Genomic DNA, 14,453 nt, shown 5'->3' on the forward strand with positions numbered 1-14,453 from the left:
AGACAGACAGACCTGGCAACCCAGAGAGGACAGGCAGACAGACCTGGCAACCCAGAGAGGACAGACAGACAGACCTGGCAACCCAGAGAGGACAGACAGACAGACCTGGCAACCCAGAGAGGACAGGCAGACCTTGCAACCCAGAGGATGGATCGACAGTCAGACAGACACACAGACAGACAGACAGACAGACAGACACACAGACAGACAGACAGACAGACAGACAGGCAGACAGACAGACAGACACACAGACAGACAGACAGACCTGGCAACCTAGAGAGAGGACAGACATACAGTACCTGGCAACCCAGAGAGGACAGACAGACCTGGCGAGCTAGAGAGGACAGACAGACAGACAGACAGACCTGGTAACCCAGAGAGGACAGAGAGACAGACAAACTACAGACCTGGCAACCCAGATACCGATAGACAGAACTGGCAACCCAGAGAGGACAGACAGACAGACAGACAGACAGGCAGACCTGACAAACCAGAGAGAACAGACAGATAGACAGATCTGGAACCCAGAGAGGACGGACAAACAGACCTGGCAACCCAGAGAGAACAGACAGACAGGCAGACCTGGCAACCCAGAGAGAACAGACAGACAGGCAGACCTGGCAACCCAGAGAGGAGTAGCATGTGTGTTCACTGCTCACAGGCAGAGGTGGCAGACAGCAGACACACTGACATATTTATAGAAATTGATTGACTGTTAATTATTTGTATATATTTTTTCTTTGTATTATTGTATTATTTGTTGTATATTTGCCAACATCTCAATCGTATATTTAAGGTATTATTTAAGTGATTATTGCTACCCCCCTCTCTCTCTCTCAGGCATCAGCACATTGATAGCTAAAGGCGTGTATGACTCTGCCTTCCCTCTTCATGATGTGAGTATCTGAGCTTTGAGTTTACTTCCTGCATTTCTGCTGCAGAAGACAACAACTGCAGGCTACACAAATACTGTACAGCACAACAAAGTTATGAAACGGCAAAACAAAACCAGTGTGTGCAGTATATAGATTGTGTGTGTGTGTGTGTGTGTGTGTGTGTGTGTGTGTGTGTGTGTGTCTCACCCTGACCTCTCTCTGTCTTCAGGGTGACTATAAGGTGGTGGGAGAGTCTGAAGAGAGGAATGACAGACAGGTAGATTACATCTCTTACATTTCTCTCTCCTTTGCTCTCTCTCTCTCTCTCTCTCTCTCTCTGTCTCTATCTCCTCTGCTCTCTCTCTCTCTCTCTGTCTCTATCTCCTCTGCTCTCTCTCTCTCTCTCTCCGCTGCTCTCTGTCTCTCTATCTCCTCTGCTTTCTCTCTCCGCTGCTCCTTTCTCTCTTTCCTCTGCTCTCTCACTCTCTCCCCTCTGCTCTCTGATCGCTCTGTCTGCCTCCTCTCCTGGAGGATTGGCATGTGGTCTGGATTGGCATGTGGTCTGGATTGGCATGTGGTCTGGATTGGCATGTGGTCTGGATTGGCATGTGGTCTGGATTGGCATGTGGTCTGGATTGACATGTACAGTGATGTGCTGAGTGGAACCATATCCACACCATCAGCCTCTCAGCAGCTCCAGCAGCGTTGACCTTCTGACAGCTGAAAAGAGGGTCAAACTTTTTCCAATACTCTCCTCGGGGCGGAGCCAGAGTGCAGCAGGAGTTTAGCAAGTAGTGCAGGAAAAAGTGGGACTTCAAAAGCAACTGGAAAAGTGCAGATCTCTGCCAGGCGCCGCTAAACATATCTACACAAAATTCAGTAACTCGTCTTTGCTCGAAGGACTGCATCATTTATTTTTATCACAAAATCTGGCTCATATACCAACATTCACAGTTTATACTGCTGCTCACCCACTCACTCCGCTAGCTTAGCGTTAGCATTAGCCTGCACACTGCAGCTAAAACACGACTGGTGCCTCAAATGATCAAGACTGCTCTTCGGCACATGTGCTAACAAAACTTTCTGTCCTTACCTTGTAAGCTTGTAAACAGTAAGTACTTTGCCAACCATTATATTTGTGTTTCCACTGTTGTTGATGAATTGCGCCCCTACTGGCCATAGTCAGTCAGACGTCACAGATGCACACACGCACGCATGCACGCAGACAACCTAATCCATGATCCCAATAATATGATTGGTTGAGTTAAACCTCATGTGGGTGGAGCCAAAGAGCCACAGTTAGCGGACAAACGTGAATAATGGCAATGAATGATTGCTTTCATTCATTTATGATGACAACATCCATAAACTTGAAGGTCCGCTAGCTAACTATAACTTAGTATGATCACTAGCCGTGTTCGGAATGGTTCACTCGTTCACTCACTCATTATTCTCCATGTGGTGTTTATTATACAGTAAACTATTTGGGGAACGATCAAACGAGATTCGGACACTACCTCACTCTTCTTCTCCTTCGGCAAACACGGCAGCATTGCATTGTGGTATATGGGAGAAAGTGTAGGGTATATTCTCTGTTCACTAGAAATCGCTGTGCATTGTGGGTATTTTATAGTGGACTAAATAGTGAATCAAATTAACAGGTGAGAATTCGGACACTATAAAAAAAATGGCGACACACTAAATAGTCCACTATTTCTGTCGTAGGGACCGATTCCAAACAGGGCTAGTGTGTTGTTTCAGTTAGCAGCAGAGCACTATCTTATTAGCTTCCTCCTCTCTTACCTGAGCTTCAGTCTAAAGTTACTTAGCCTCTTTGGCTCCGCCCACCAAGGTTTAACTCAACCAATCACATTATTTCTGCCTCCAGAGCAGCCCTATAGTCTCAACGCCAGACCCATGAGAGTTCTTACACTGATACACTATGTTAGCTATGCTAACTACTAGGGCTGTGGCGATTCACTTATCTCCCGATTCGATACTATCACGATTCTTGGGTGCCGATTCGATTTATATTGCGATTCTTAAGTATTGCGATTCTACGATTATTGCGATTCGATATTACGATTTATTGCGATTTTTGTTTATTTTTTTCTTTTCTTTTTTCAGTTTGTTTGCCTTTTTACACTAGATTAGAACATGGGAAAAGTTGAATCATACACTAGAGACTGTATATTATATATCATGAGTAGGGCTGGGCGATATAGTTAAAAACAGGGGCGGACTGGGATCATAATTCAGGCCGGGCATTAGATACCAAGCAGGCCAGGCCGATATGGGCCAACGCGCGTGAAATTTGGGCCGTTTGAAGCCAGATTTGGGCCGTTTGAAGTCCAATTTTACAATGAGATGCACCCACTTTAACCCTGAAGTGTAATTATTACTTCAGACTAACTAATAAAGTAATAAAACCACTAGTAAACCAGTAGGCGGCGCCTGGCCTGCTGTTCAGTGAGTGGCCTGACTGCAAGCACCCAAATTTTTTTTTTTTTTTTTTGAATTTGCGATTATCGATTCTGGAATAAAAGATCGATCCAAAAAATCGTGACATTAAAAATCGCGATACTTAGGTGAATCGATTTTCCCCCCCACCCCTACTAACTACGTTACTTCATGCTGCAGATCTCTCTCTGGTTCTGGGACACTTCTAGCTCCAAACTGGTGTCGAAATCCTTGCCAGTGATTGATCCCCCGAAATCCTGGGGGCACCAATCAGTAACGACTTTAGCGATCAGGTGCAGCTCATTTTCTGTCAGTGGTGCTACGACCGGTCAGTCATTTTTCAAACCACTCTCTCATTGGTGCTACGACTTCAGTCATTCAATTTTGACCCCCTAGACCCGCCCTCAGCTGCTGTGCCACAAACTCATTCATGTACAGTATGCAGAGCACAGTGATTCAATGTAACATTTTAGTCTGAGGAGAGACTAGAGCAGCCCCAACTCAGAAGAGTCTGAGGAGAGACTAGAGACTAGAGCAGCCCTGACTCAGAAGAGTCTGAGGAGAGACTAGAGACTAGAGCAGCCCCAACTCAGAAGAGTCTGAGGAGAGACTAGAGCAGCCCCAACTCAGAAGAGTCTGAGGAGAGACTAGAGACTAGAGCAGCCCCAACCCAGAAGAGTCTGAGGAGAGACTAGATCAGCCCCAACTCAGAAGAGTCTGAGGAGAGACTAGATCAGCCCCAACTCAGAAGAGTCTGAGGAGAGACTAGAGCAGCCCCAACTCAGAAGAGTCTGAGGAGAGACTAGAGCAGCCCCAACTCAGAAGAGTCTGAGGAGAAACTAGAGCAGCCCCAACTCAGAAGAGTCTGAGGAGAGACTAGAGACTAGAGCAGCCCCAACCCAGAAGAGTCTGAGGAGAGACTAGAGCAGCCCCAACTCAGAAGAGTCTGAGGAGAGACTAGAGCAGCCCCAACTCAGAAGAGTCTGAGGAGAGACTAGAGCAGCCCCAACTCAGAAGAGTCTGAGGAGAGACTAGAGCAGCCCCAACTCAGAAGAGTCTGAGGAGAGACTAGAGCAGCCCCAACTCAGAAGAGTCTGAGGAGAGACTAGAGCAGCCCCAACTCAGAAGAGTCTGAGGAGAGACTAGAGCAGCCCCAACTCAGAAGAGTCTGAGGAGAGACTAGAGCAGCCCTAACTCAGAAGAGTCTGAGGAGAGACTAGAGACTAGAGCAGCCCTGACTCAGAAGAGTCTGAGGAGAGACTAGAGCAGCCCCAACTCAAAAGAGTCTGAGGAGAGACTAGAGACTAGAGCAGCCCCAACTCAGAAGAGTCTGAGGAGAGACTAGAGACTAGAGCAGCCCTGACTCAGAAGAGTCTGAGGAGAGACTAGAGCAGCCCCAACTCAAAAGAGTCTGAGGAGAGACTAGAGACTAGAGCAGCCCCAACCCAGAAGAGTCTGAGGAGAGACTAGAGCAGCCCCAACTCAGAAGAGTCTGAGGAGAGACTAGAGACTAGAGCAGCCCCAACTCAGAAGAGTCTGAGGAGAGACTAGAGACTAGAGCAGCCCCAACTCAGAAGAGTCTGAGGAGAGACTAGAGCAGCCCCAACTCAGAAGAGTCTGAGGAGAGACTAGAGCAGCCCCAACTCAGAAGAGTCTGAGGAGAGACTAGAGCAGCCCCAACTCAAAAGAGTCTGAGGAGAGACTAGAGCAGCCCCAACTCAGAAGAGTCTGAGGAGAGACTAGAGCAGCCCCAACTCAGAAGAGTCTGAGGAGAGACTAGAGCAGCCCCAACTCAGAATAGTCTGAGGAGAGACTAGAGACTAGAGCAGCCCCAACTCAGAAGAGTCTGAGGAGAGACTAGAGCAGCCCCAACTCAGAAGAGTCTGAGGAGAGACTAGAGCAGCCCCAACTCAGAAGAGTCTGAGGAGAGACTAGAGCAGCCCCAACTCAAAAGAGTCTGAGGAGAGACTAGAGCAGCCCCAACTCAGAAGAGTCTGAGGAGAGACTAGAGCAGCCCCAACCCAGAAGAGTCTGAGGAGAGACTAGAGCAGCCCCAACTCAGAAGAGTCTGAGGAGAGACTAGAGCAGCCCCAACTCAGAAGAGTCTGAGGAGAGACTAGAGACTAGAGCAGCCCCAACCCAGAAGAGTCTGAGGAGAGGCTAGAGCAGCCCTGACTCAGAAGAGTCTGAGGAGAGACTAGAGACTAGAGCAGCCCCAACTCAGAAGAGTCTGAGGAGAGACTAGAGCAGCCCCAACTCAGAAGAGTCTGAGGAGAGACTAGAGACTAGAGCAGCCCCAACTCAGAAGAGTCTGAGGAGAGACTAGAGACTAGAGCAGCCCAAACTCAGAAGAGTCTGAGGAGAGACTAGAGACTAGAGCAGCCCCAACTCAGAAGAGTCTGAGGAGAGACTAGAGACTAGAGCAGCCCCAACTCAGAAGAGTCTGAGGAGAGACTAGAGCAGCCCCAACTCAGAAGAGTCTGAGGAGAGACTAGAGCAGCCCCAACTCAGAAGAGTCTGAGGAGAGACTAGAGCAGCCCCAACTCAGAAGAGTCTGAGGAGAGACTAGAGCAGCCCCAACTCAGAATAGTCTGAGGAGAGACTAGAGCAGCCCCAACTCAGAAGAGTCTGAGGAGAGACTAGAGACTAGAGCAGCCCCAACTCAGAAGAGTCTGAGGAGAGACTAGAGACTAGAGCAGCCCCAACTCAGAAGAGTCTGAGGAGAGACTAGAGCAGCCCCAACTCAGAAGAGTCTGAGGAGAGACTAGAGCAGCCCCAACTCAAAAGACTCTGAGGAGAGACTAGAGCAGCCCCAACTCAGAAGAGTCTGAGGAGAGACTAGAGCAGCCCCAACTCAGAAGAGTCTGAGGAGAGACTAGAGCAGCCCCAACTCAGAAGAGTCTGAGGAGAGACTAGAGCAGCCCCAACCCAGAAGAGTCTGAGGAGAGACTAGAGCAGCCCCAACTCAGAAGAGTCTGAGGAGAGACTAGAGCAGCCCCAACTCAGAAGAGTCTGAGGAGAGACTAGAGACTAGAGCAGCCCCAACCCAGAAGAGTCTGAGGAGAGACTAGAGCAGCCCTGACTCAGAAGAGTCTGAGGAGAGACTAGAGACTAGAGCAGCCCCAACTCAGAAGAGTCTGAGGAGAGACTAGAGCAGCCCCAACTCAGAAGAGTCTGAGGAGAGACTAGAGACTAGAGCAGCCCCAACCCAGAAGAGTCTGAGGAGAGACTAGAGCAGCCCTGACTCAGAAGAGTCTGAGGAGAGACTAGAGCAGCCCTGACTCAGAAGAGTTTGAGGATAGACTAGAGCAGCCCCAACTCAGAAGAGTCTGAGGAGAGACTAGAGCAGCACTGACCCAGAAGAGTTTGAGGATAGACTACTGCAGCCCTGACTCAGAAGAGTCTGAGGAGAGACTAGAGCAGCACTGACTCAGAAGAGTTTGAGGATAGACTAGAGCAGCCCCAACTCAGAAGAGTCTGAGGAGAGACTAGAGCAGCCCTGACTCAGAAGAGTTTGAGGATAGACTAGAGCAGCCCTGACTCAGAAGAGTCTGAGGAGAGACTAGAGCAGCCCTGACTCAGAAGAGTTTGAGGATAGACTAGAGCAGCCCTGACTCAGAAGAGTCTGAGGAGAGACTAGAGCAGCACTGACCCAGAAGAGTCTGAGGAGAGACTAGAGACTAGAGCAGCCCCAACTCAGAAGAGTCTGAGGAGAGACTAGAGCAGCCCTGACTCAGAAGAGTTTGAGGATAGACTAGAGCAGCCCTGACTCAGAAGAGTCTGAGGAGAGACTAGAGCAGCCCTGACTCAGAAGAGTTTGAGGATAGACTAGAGCAGCCCTGACTCAGAAGAGTCTGAGGAGAGACTAGAGACTAGAGCAGCACTGACTCAGAAGAGTCTGAGGAGAGACTAGAGACTAGAGCAGCACTGACTCAGAAGAGTCTGAGGAGAGACTAGAGCAGCACTGACCCATAAGAGTCTGAGGAGAGACTAGAGACTAGAGCAGCACTGACTCAGAAGAGTCTGAGGAGAGACTAGAGACTAGAGCAGCCCTGACTCAGAAGAGTCTGAGGAGAGACTAGAGCAGCACTGACCCAGAAGAGTCTGAGGAGAGACTAGAGACTAGAGCAGCACTGACTCAGAAGAGTCTGAGGAGAGACTAGAGACTAGAGCAGCACTGACTCAGAAGAGTCTGAGGAGAGACTAGAGCAGCCCCAACCCAGAAGAGTCTGAGGAGAGACTAGAGACTAGAGCAGCACTGACTCAGAAGAGTCTGAGGAGAGACTAGAGACTAGAGCAGCCCTGACTCAGAAGAGTCTGAGGAGAGACTAGAGCAGCCCTGACTCAGAAATGTTTGTATGACTCAAATCTAATCTGCTACAACTGGTGAATTTAAAATCGCCCACACCAACTTTCTCCCTCTCTCTCTCTCTCTCTCTCTCTCTCTCTCTCTCTCTCTCTCTCTCTCTCTCTCTCTCTCTCTCTCTCTCTCGCTCTATCTCGCTCTCTCTCTCTCTCGCTCTATCTCGCTCTCTCAGCTTCTGCATGAGGAGTGGGCCAGATATTCAGCCTTCTACAAGTACCAGCCCGTCGATCTCATCAGGTAACGTGACCACAGCACCGGGTGATGATGTCACCTTCTTTACAGTAACATAATACATATATACATATACAGACATAGAAACATAAACATATAAAATGAGTTTCATTTTGTTTTTTATTGTCCTTTTTACAGTGAACCGCGCAATATTTTGTTCAGTAAGATAAAAACAGATTTTGATTTTCTTAATAATGATGATGCACATCATTTGAGTTGGTTGTTTACGTCTGAAACTTTTGGACTGGCTTGTTACTTGGAAAAAGCCTGGGACATGAGAAAAAAAGCTCTTTATCAGGAAAAGGCAATGTAAGAAAAAGAAAAAAAAATGTATGTATGTACAGTAGGTGTGTATATGTGTATGTATATGTACATACATATGTGTATATATTATATACTTTGTTTATTTTTGTTTGTATATTGAGGTACAGCCAGATGTTATGTTTATATATAATTTGGTGTGATAGTGTCTTGTAATCCCATGTGGGATGGGCCAGAAATGGCATGACACGGAAATAAAAACTAACTAACTAACTAAGTAACTAACTAACTACAGTATACATATATATATATATATATATATATATATATATATATATATATATACTTGCCTTAACTAAGGACTCGACTTGACTTGACAAAAGCTGTGACATGACTTGGCTTTACTTGCCCAAAACAAAAGGACTTGGGACTTGCTTGAGACTTGGACCAAATGACTTGGGACTTACTTGAGACTTGGACCAAAGTAACTTCATCCCATGTCTGTGTAACAATATCAAACGGTTATGTTAGCTAGGAAGTGGTTGGATGCTAACATTAGCTGTTTAACCAACCCGACCTCCAAAAAATTGTAAAATAGCAACGTTTTGGACCAAGGTTGCTATGTTACAATTTTTGCTCCAAAATTGTAAAATGGTAAAGTTCTTTTTTTTGGGGGTCTCCGACCCCGGGGCCCCCTCTGACCTAACCTCTCCCAGCCCCCACACCTAACCCTAACCCAGACCCTAACCCTAAACCTAAAATGTTACAATTTTACAATTTTGGAGCTGAAATTGTAACATAGCAACGTTGGTCCAAAACGTTGCTATTCTACAATTTTTTGGAGACTGTGTTGGTTTAATGGGTGAAATGTCCTATGGTCTCTCCTTATTCTGAATATCACTGAATCGTTTGGTTTGACCAAGTAAAACTCTTTTTATAAGGATTTTACAAAATGTCTATGGAAAAATGAATGGGGGAATGAAATATCTTAAGTCCCATGCTGAACCCGGAAGAGGCACTATATGGTGAATTCTCCACCATCTCCTCCGCTGTGTCACTTCCTGCCCCTGACCCCTGACCTCTGACCTGGCAGGAAGTACTTTGGGGAGAAGATCGGTCTGTACTTCGCCTGGCTGGGGGTCTACACCCAGCTGCTGCTCCCAGCCTCCATCGTGGGCATCATCGTGTTTGGCTACGGGGTTGCCACTGTGGATACTAACGTACCCAGGTACACACACACACACACACACACACACGCACACACACACACACACATGCACGCACGCACGCACGCACACACACACACACACACACACACACACACCCACACACACACACACACACACACACACACACACACACACAACACGCACGCACGCACGCACACATGCACGCACCACACACACACACACACACACACACACACACACACACACACACACACACACACACACACACACACACACACCACTTCAACACCTGGGTGTCATCTCCCCTCCCCCCCACCCTTTTTTGTGCATTTTATTTTACTTTGTTTGTCCTGTTTTTAAATGTCTTATTCAGCAAAGTTTTCTTATTCATTTTAACCTTTTCTTATTCTTTTCTTTTTGCATAAGGCGTTGTGAAGCCCTCTGGTACTGTGATGAAGAGCCATGATCAACGTGACTTTATTGATCTTGTATGTTGTCTTGTTGCAGCCTGGAGATGTGTGATGATCGTCTGAACTTCACCATGTGTCCTCTGTGTGACGGAGCCTGCGACTTCTGGCACCTGAGCACAGCGTGCGGCACGGCCCGCGCCTCACACCTGTTCGACAACCCCGCCACTGTCTTCTTCGCCATCTTCATGTCCCTGTGGGGTGAGTGTGTGTGTGTGTGTGTGTGTTTGTGTGTGTGTGTGTGTGTGTGTGTGTGTGTGTTTGTGTGTGTGTGTGTGCGTGTGTGTGTGCGCGCGCACGCGCGGGCGTGTGTTTGTGCCTGGAACGCACTGAAAGTGTTAATTGACGCACCTCATTTGACACGCATAATTTTCTGCTCCTATTGCGCACTGCAGGCATCAGATACCAAATACCAACGCTATATGCCGACAACCCGCAATGCCGATAGCCCACAAGCAGAACCACCTGAGCGCGGCGGCGTGCAGCGTGTCGGTGGACCGGCTGGTGCTGCACGGCTCCAGCACGGTGGGCTCCAGCCCTAACCCTAACCCCTAATATTAACCCCTAACCTCTAATCTTAACCCCTAATCCTAACCCCTAACCTCTAATCCTAACCCCTAACTTTAACCCCTAATCCTAACCCCTAACCCCTAATCCTAACCCCTAACCCCTAATCCTAACCCCTAATCCTAACCCCTAACCTCTAATCCTAACCCCTAATCCTAACCCCTAACTTTAACCCCTAATCCTAACCCCTAACCCCTAATCCTAACCCCTAACCCCTAATCCTAACCCCTAACCTCTAATCCTAACCCCTAATCCTAACCCCTAACCTCTAATCCTAACCCCTAACCTCTAATCCTAACCCCTAACCTCTAATCCTAACCCCTAACCTCTAATCCTAACCCCTAATCTCTAATCCTAACCCCTAATCCTAACCCCTAACCTCTAATCCTAACCCCTAATCCTAACCCCTAACCTCTAATCATAACCCCTAACCCTAACCCTAACCCCTAATCCTAACCCCTAATCCTAACCCCTAATCCTAACCCCTAATCCTAAACCCTAACCTCTAATCCTAACCCCTAATCTCTAATCCTAATCCTAACCCCTAATCCTAACCCCTAATCCTAACCCCTAATCCTAAACCCTAACCTCTAATCCTAACCCCTAATCCTACCCCCTAACCTCTAATACTAACCCCTAATCCTAACCCCTAACCTCTAATACTAACCCCTAATCCTAACCCCTAACCCCTAATCTCTAATCCTAACCCCTAACCTTAACCCCTAATCCTAACCCCTAACCTCTAATCCTAACTCCTAACCTCTAATCCTAACCCCTAACCCCTAATCCCTAATCCTTACCCCTAACCTATAATCCTAACCCCTAACCTTAACCCCTAATCCTAACCCCTAACCTCTAATCCTAACTCCTAACCTCTAATCCTAACCCCTAACCCCTAATCCTTACCCCTAACCTATAATCCTAACCCCTAACCTTAACCCCTAATCCTAACCCCTAACTGTAACCCCTAACCCTAGCGGGCTATCTGCATTTCGGGTTGTCGGCATTGCGGGTTGTCGGCATAGTGAGCGGTAGTGATGCGCGGGTCACCCAGAACCCGCCGGGTCCCGCGGGCTGGGCCGCCCCGCAGGCGGGCTGGGTTGGCAAATTATGAAAATATCGCGGGTGCGGGCGGGGCAGGCTCAGAACTTGACAAAGCAACATTATTAAATAATTTAGAGCAGTGAAACACGCAGAGTAATTAACCTTAAAGACGTTAACTCTCTCTCACACGTAGGTACACACAATCAGACAGACTCCTGCTGCACTCTCTATAGCCTACATGGAGTAAAGAAACGCTTCAATGAGGTAGCCTATGTGGTCTCAAAACAAACATTTTGGAAGGATTATTCGCTGTAATTATTATTTGAAGTGTCCATATAATGCCACCGCAGATTTTCTGTTGTGGACTCGACTGTGATCTATTTGTCAACTTTACTGCAACGTGAGTAGGCTGTGAACAATTGAGTGCGCATGAGGAAGAAATCAGACAGCGAGTCTAGCCGTATCTGCAAGCCGTGTGCGCACCTGCTGCACTACTACGTTTAGCCTACTACTGCAACATGGCCAATTGAGAGCGCATGAGGTAATTAAAATAAATGGGGAAGAATAAGAACTGTTTCTGTAGCCTGCCTAGTGCCTACCTCTATACCTGCTACCTCCATTTGAAACACTGCGCGGTCACGCCATCCGCACTTTGGGGAAGCGTAGTCGGTCGCGCTATCTGAAGACAATGGATTAATTGAAGAAAGACCGACATGAAAGCAGCAGCGCAACTCATCCAGAGCAGTAGGCTACAACTGTTGTCGCGCACGGCAGCATGTGAGTGTCTGTGTGTGTGTGTGTGAGTGAGAGAGAGAGAGAGAGACAGTTATTAGCTGCTTTACACACCTTGGAAGCTCTGCTGTGCTCCTCCTGCGTCCGGAGACATATTACATTAAATTGGCCGTTGCGGGCTGCTGGGTTGGGTTGGGTTCGGGATTTTCAGATATTTTAACGGGGCGGGCGGGGTGGGCTGCCTCCAATGACGGGTTGGGTTGGGGCGGGCCTTAAAAAAACCTGACCCGCGCATCACTAGTGAGCGGACTCCATACCAACAGCGCAGAACCACAATCTAATCAATACTATCAACTTTACCGCTGTTGAGAGCTGTGGAAAGCAACAGGAATAACGTTAGACCATTTCCCGTAAGCAGGCGTGGGGAGACTGTATATCTGCATAGTTAAGCAGGCGGGGGAGACTGTATATCTGCATGGTTAAGCAGGCGGGGGGAGACTCATTATCTGCATGGTTAACTCATTGAGTGCCAATGACGACAGCTGTCGTCATTTCAAATACTAACGTAGAGTGCCAAAGACGACGATTGTCGTCAATTGCGTTTTTTGACGGTGGGACGTGGATCAATCCCTGATACATCTCCTGTACAAATATTGTAGCTATTGGAGGTCTATAACCTATTTTACAGATCCATTAGGTGGCGACAGTGCTGTCCAGATGAGAGAAAGTGGAGTAAAAAACAAAGAAGAAGTCGTGGAAACGGAAATCGCATCGCATCCGTATGCATCCATATGCATGAAGCATACTGTAACGTTAGCTGTGCCTGCAGCAGCCAATCTGCTGCCACAATTGAGCCCCATCCGTGTCCGCTGCGATAGCCCATCCATATGATTTAGTTGCCGACACGGCGACACCAGCGTCTTTCTGAAAAGTTACATTATTCTCAGCTGGCGACACGCTGTAAAAAAGCGGGGGGATGCAGCGCACTTTTCAGTGCAGATCAAACTCAGAGCAAACCGCAGCAGAGACACTCCTCCCACCACGGAGGAGGAGGAGGAGGGGGGTGGGGCACGCAGGGCACTACAGCATACAACCATTGACAGTACACACAGACCCAGGCAGCAGGCTCGATGCATAGAGAGCAAACAAGCTAGAATAGGCTATCTGATGCCCACCAGCAGTAAATCAAGACCAGCAAGAAGGTGTAGGGTCTGCGCACGCAGGGGCCAGCGCTGCTGGTTGCAGCTAAAAAATATTATTTGGCCAAACAAAATTCCTTTGTTTTCACTCTTTTATTGAAGGAAATTATTTTTGAGGTGTCATTATATCAGAAAATATTAGCTTCAGAGTCAATGATGTGCTTGAATGTTTAATTTCACAAAAGGCTCATTATCTCAGCTTCTAGAAAAAAATTGCTGTTTTTAGGTAAATCAAGCTATCTTCTCCGGCTCATAACTAAAGAACGGAAAATGGGATCAATAAACTTTTTTTTGCAGATGATAGAAGAGAGTCTCTTCGTTCTTTGTGCGTGTTCGGTGTTTACATAGTAATATCACACAATATTCTGTGGGCCTTGAGAAATCACTGAAAACGCTCTGAAACTCTGGCACTGGGAGCGTCCGTTCTCCAAAAGTGGCTGGCACTCAATGAGTTAAGAAGGCAGGGGGAGACTCTATATCTGCATGGTTAAGCAGGCGGGGGGAGACTGTATATCTGCATGGTTAAGCAGGCGGGGGGAGACTCATTATCTGCATGGTTAAGCAGGCAGGGGGAGACTCTATATCTGCATGGTTAAGCAGGCGGGGGGAGACTCTATATCTGCATGGTTAAGCAGGCGGGGGGAGACTCATTATCTGCATGGTTAAGAAGGCGGGGGGAGACTCTATATCTGCATGGTTAAGCAGGCGGGGGGAGACTCATTATCTGCATGGTTAAGAAGGCAGGGGGAGACTCATTATCTGCATGGTTAAGCAGGCAGGGGGAGACTCATTATCTGCATGGTTAAGCAGGCGGGGGGAGACTCATTATCTGCATGGTTAAGCAGGCGGGGGGAGACTCTATATATGCATGGTTAAGCAGGCGGGGGGAGACTCTATATCTGCATGGTTAAGCAGGCGGGGGGAGACTCTATCTGCATGGTTAAGCAGGCGGGGGGAGACTCATTATCTGCATGGTTAAGAAGGCAGGGGGAGACTCTATATCTGCATGGTTAAGCAGGCGGGGGGAGACTCATCTGCATGGTTAAGAAGGCAGGGGGAGA

At 47.9% G+C, this 14,453-nt stretch overlaps 1 protein-coding gene across 1 annotated transcript in view; it reads left to right on the forward strand.

Moving 5' to 3' along the window:
• ano2b (anoctamin 2b) overlaps positions 1 to 14,453 on the forward strand; it is a gene marked incomplete at both ends in the record, with an annotated part of 239,538 nt that overhangs the window by 68,373 nt on the left and 156,712 nt on the right. Inside the window, 5 exons of the mRNA XM_083660718.1 lie at positions 841 to 896; positions 1,105 to 1,152; positions 7,874 to 7,938; positions 9,287 to 9,421; positions 9,891 to 10,051. Coding sequence (XP_083516844.1) covers positions 841 to 896; positions 1,105 to 1,152; positions 7,874 to 7,938; positions 9,287 to 9,421; positions 9,891 to 10,051 — 465 coding nt within the window. The remainder of the gene's footprint in view (positions 1 to 840; positions 897 to 1,104; positions 1,153 to 7,873; positions 7,939 to 9,286; positions 9,422 to 9,890; positions 10,052 to 14,453) is intronic.

The sequence above is a fragment of the Poromitra crassiceps genome, assembly GCF_964638095.1.
Source record: "Poromitra crassiceps genome assembly, chromosome: 2".
NCBI lineage: Eukaryota > Metazoa > Chordata > Actinopteri > Beryciformes > Melamphaidae > Poromitra > Poromitra crassiceps.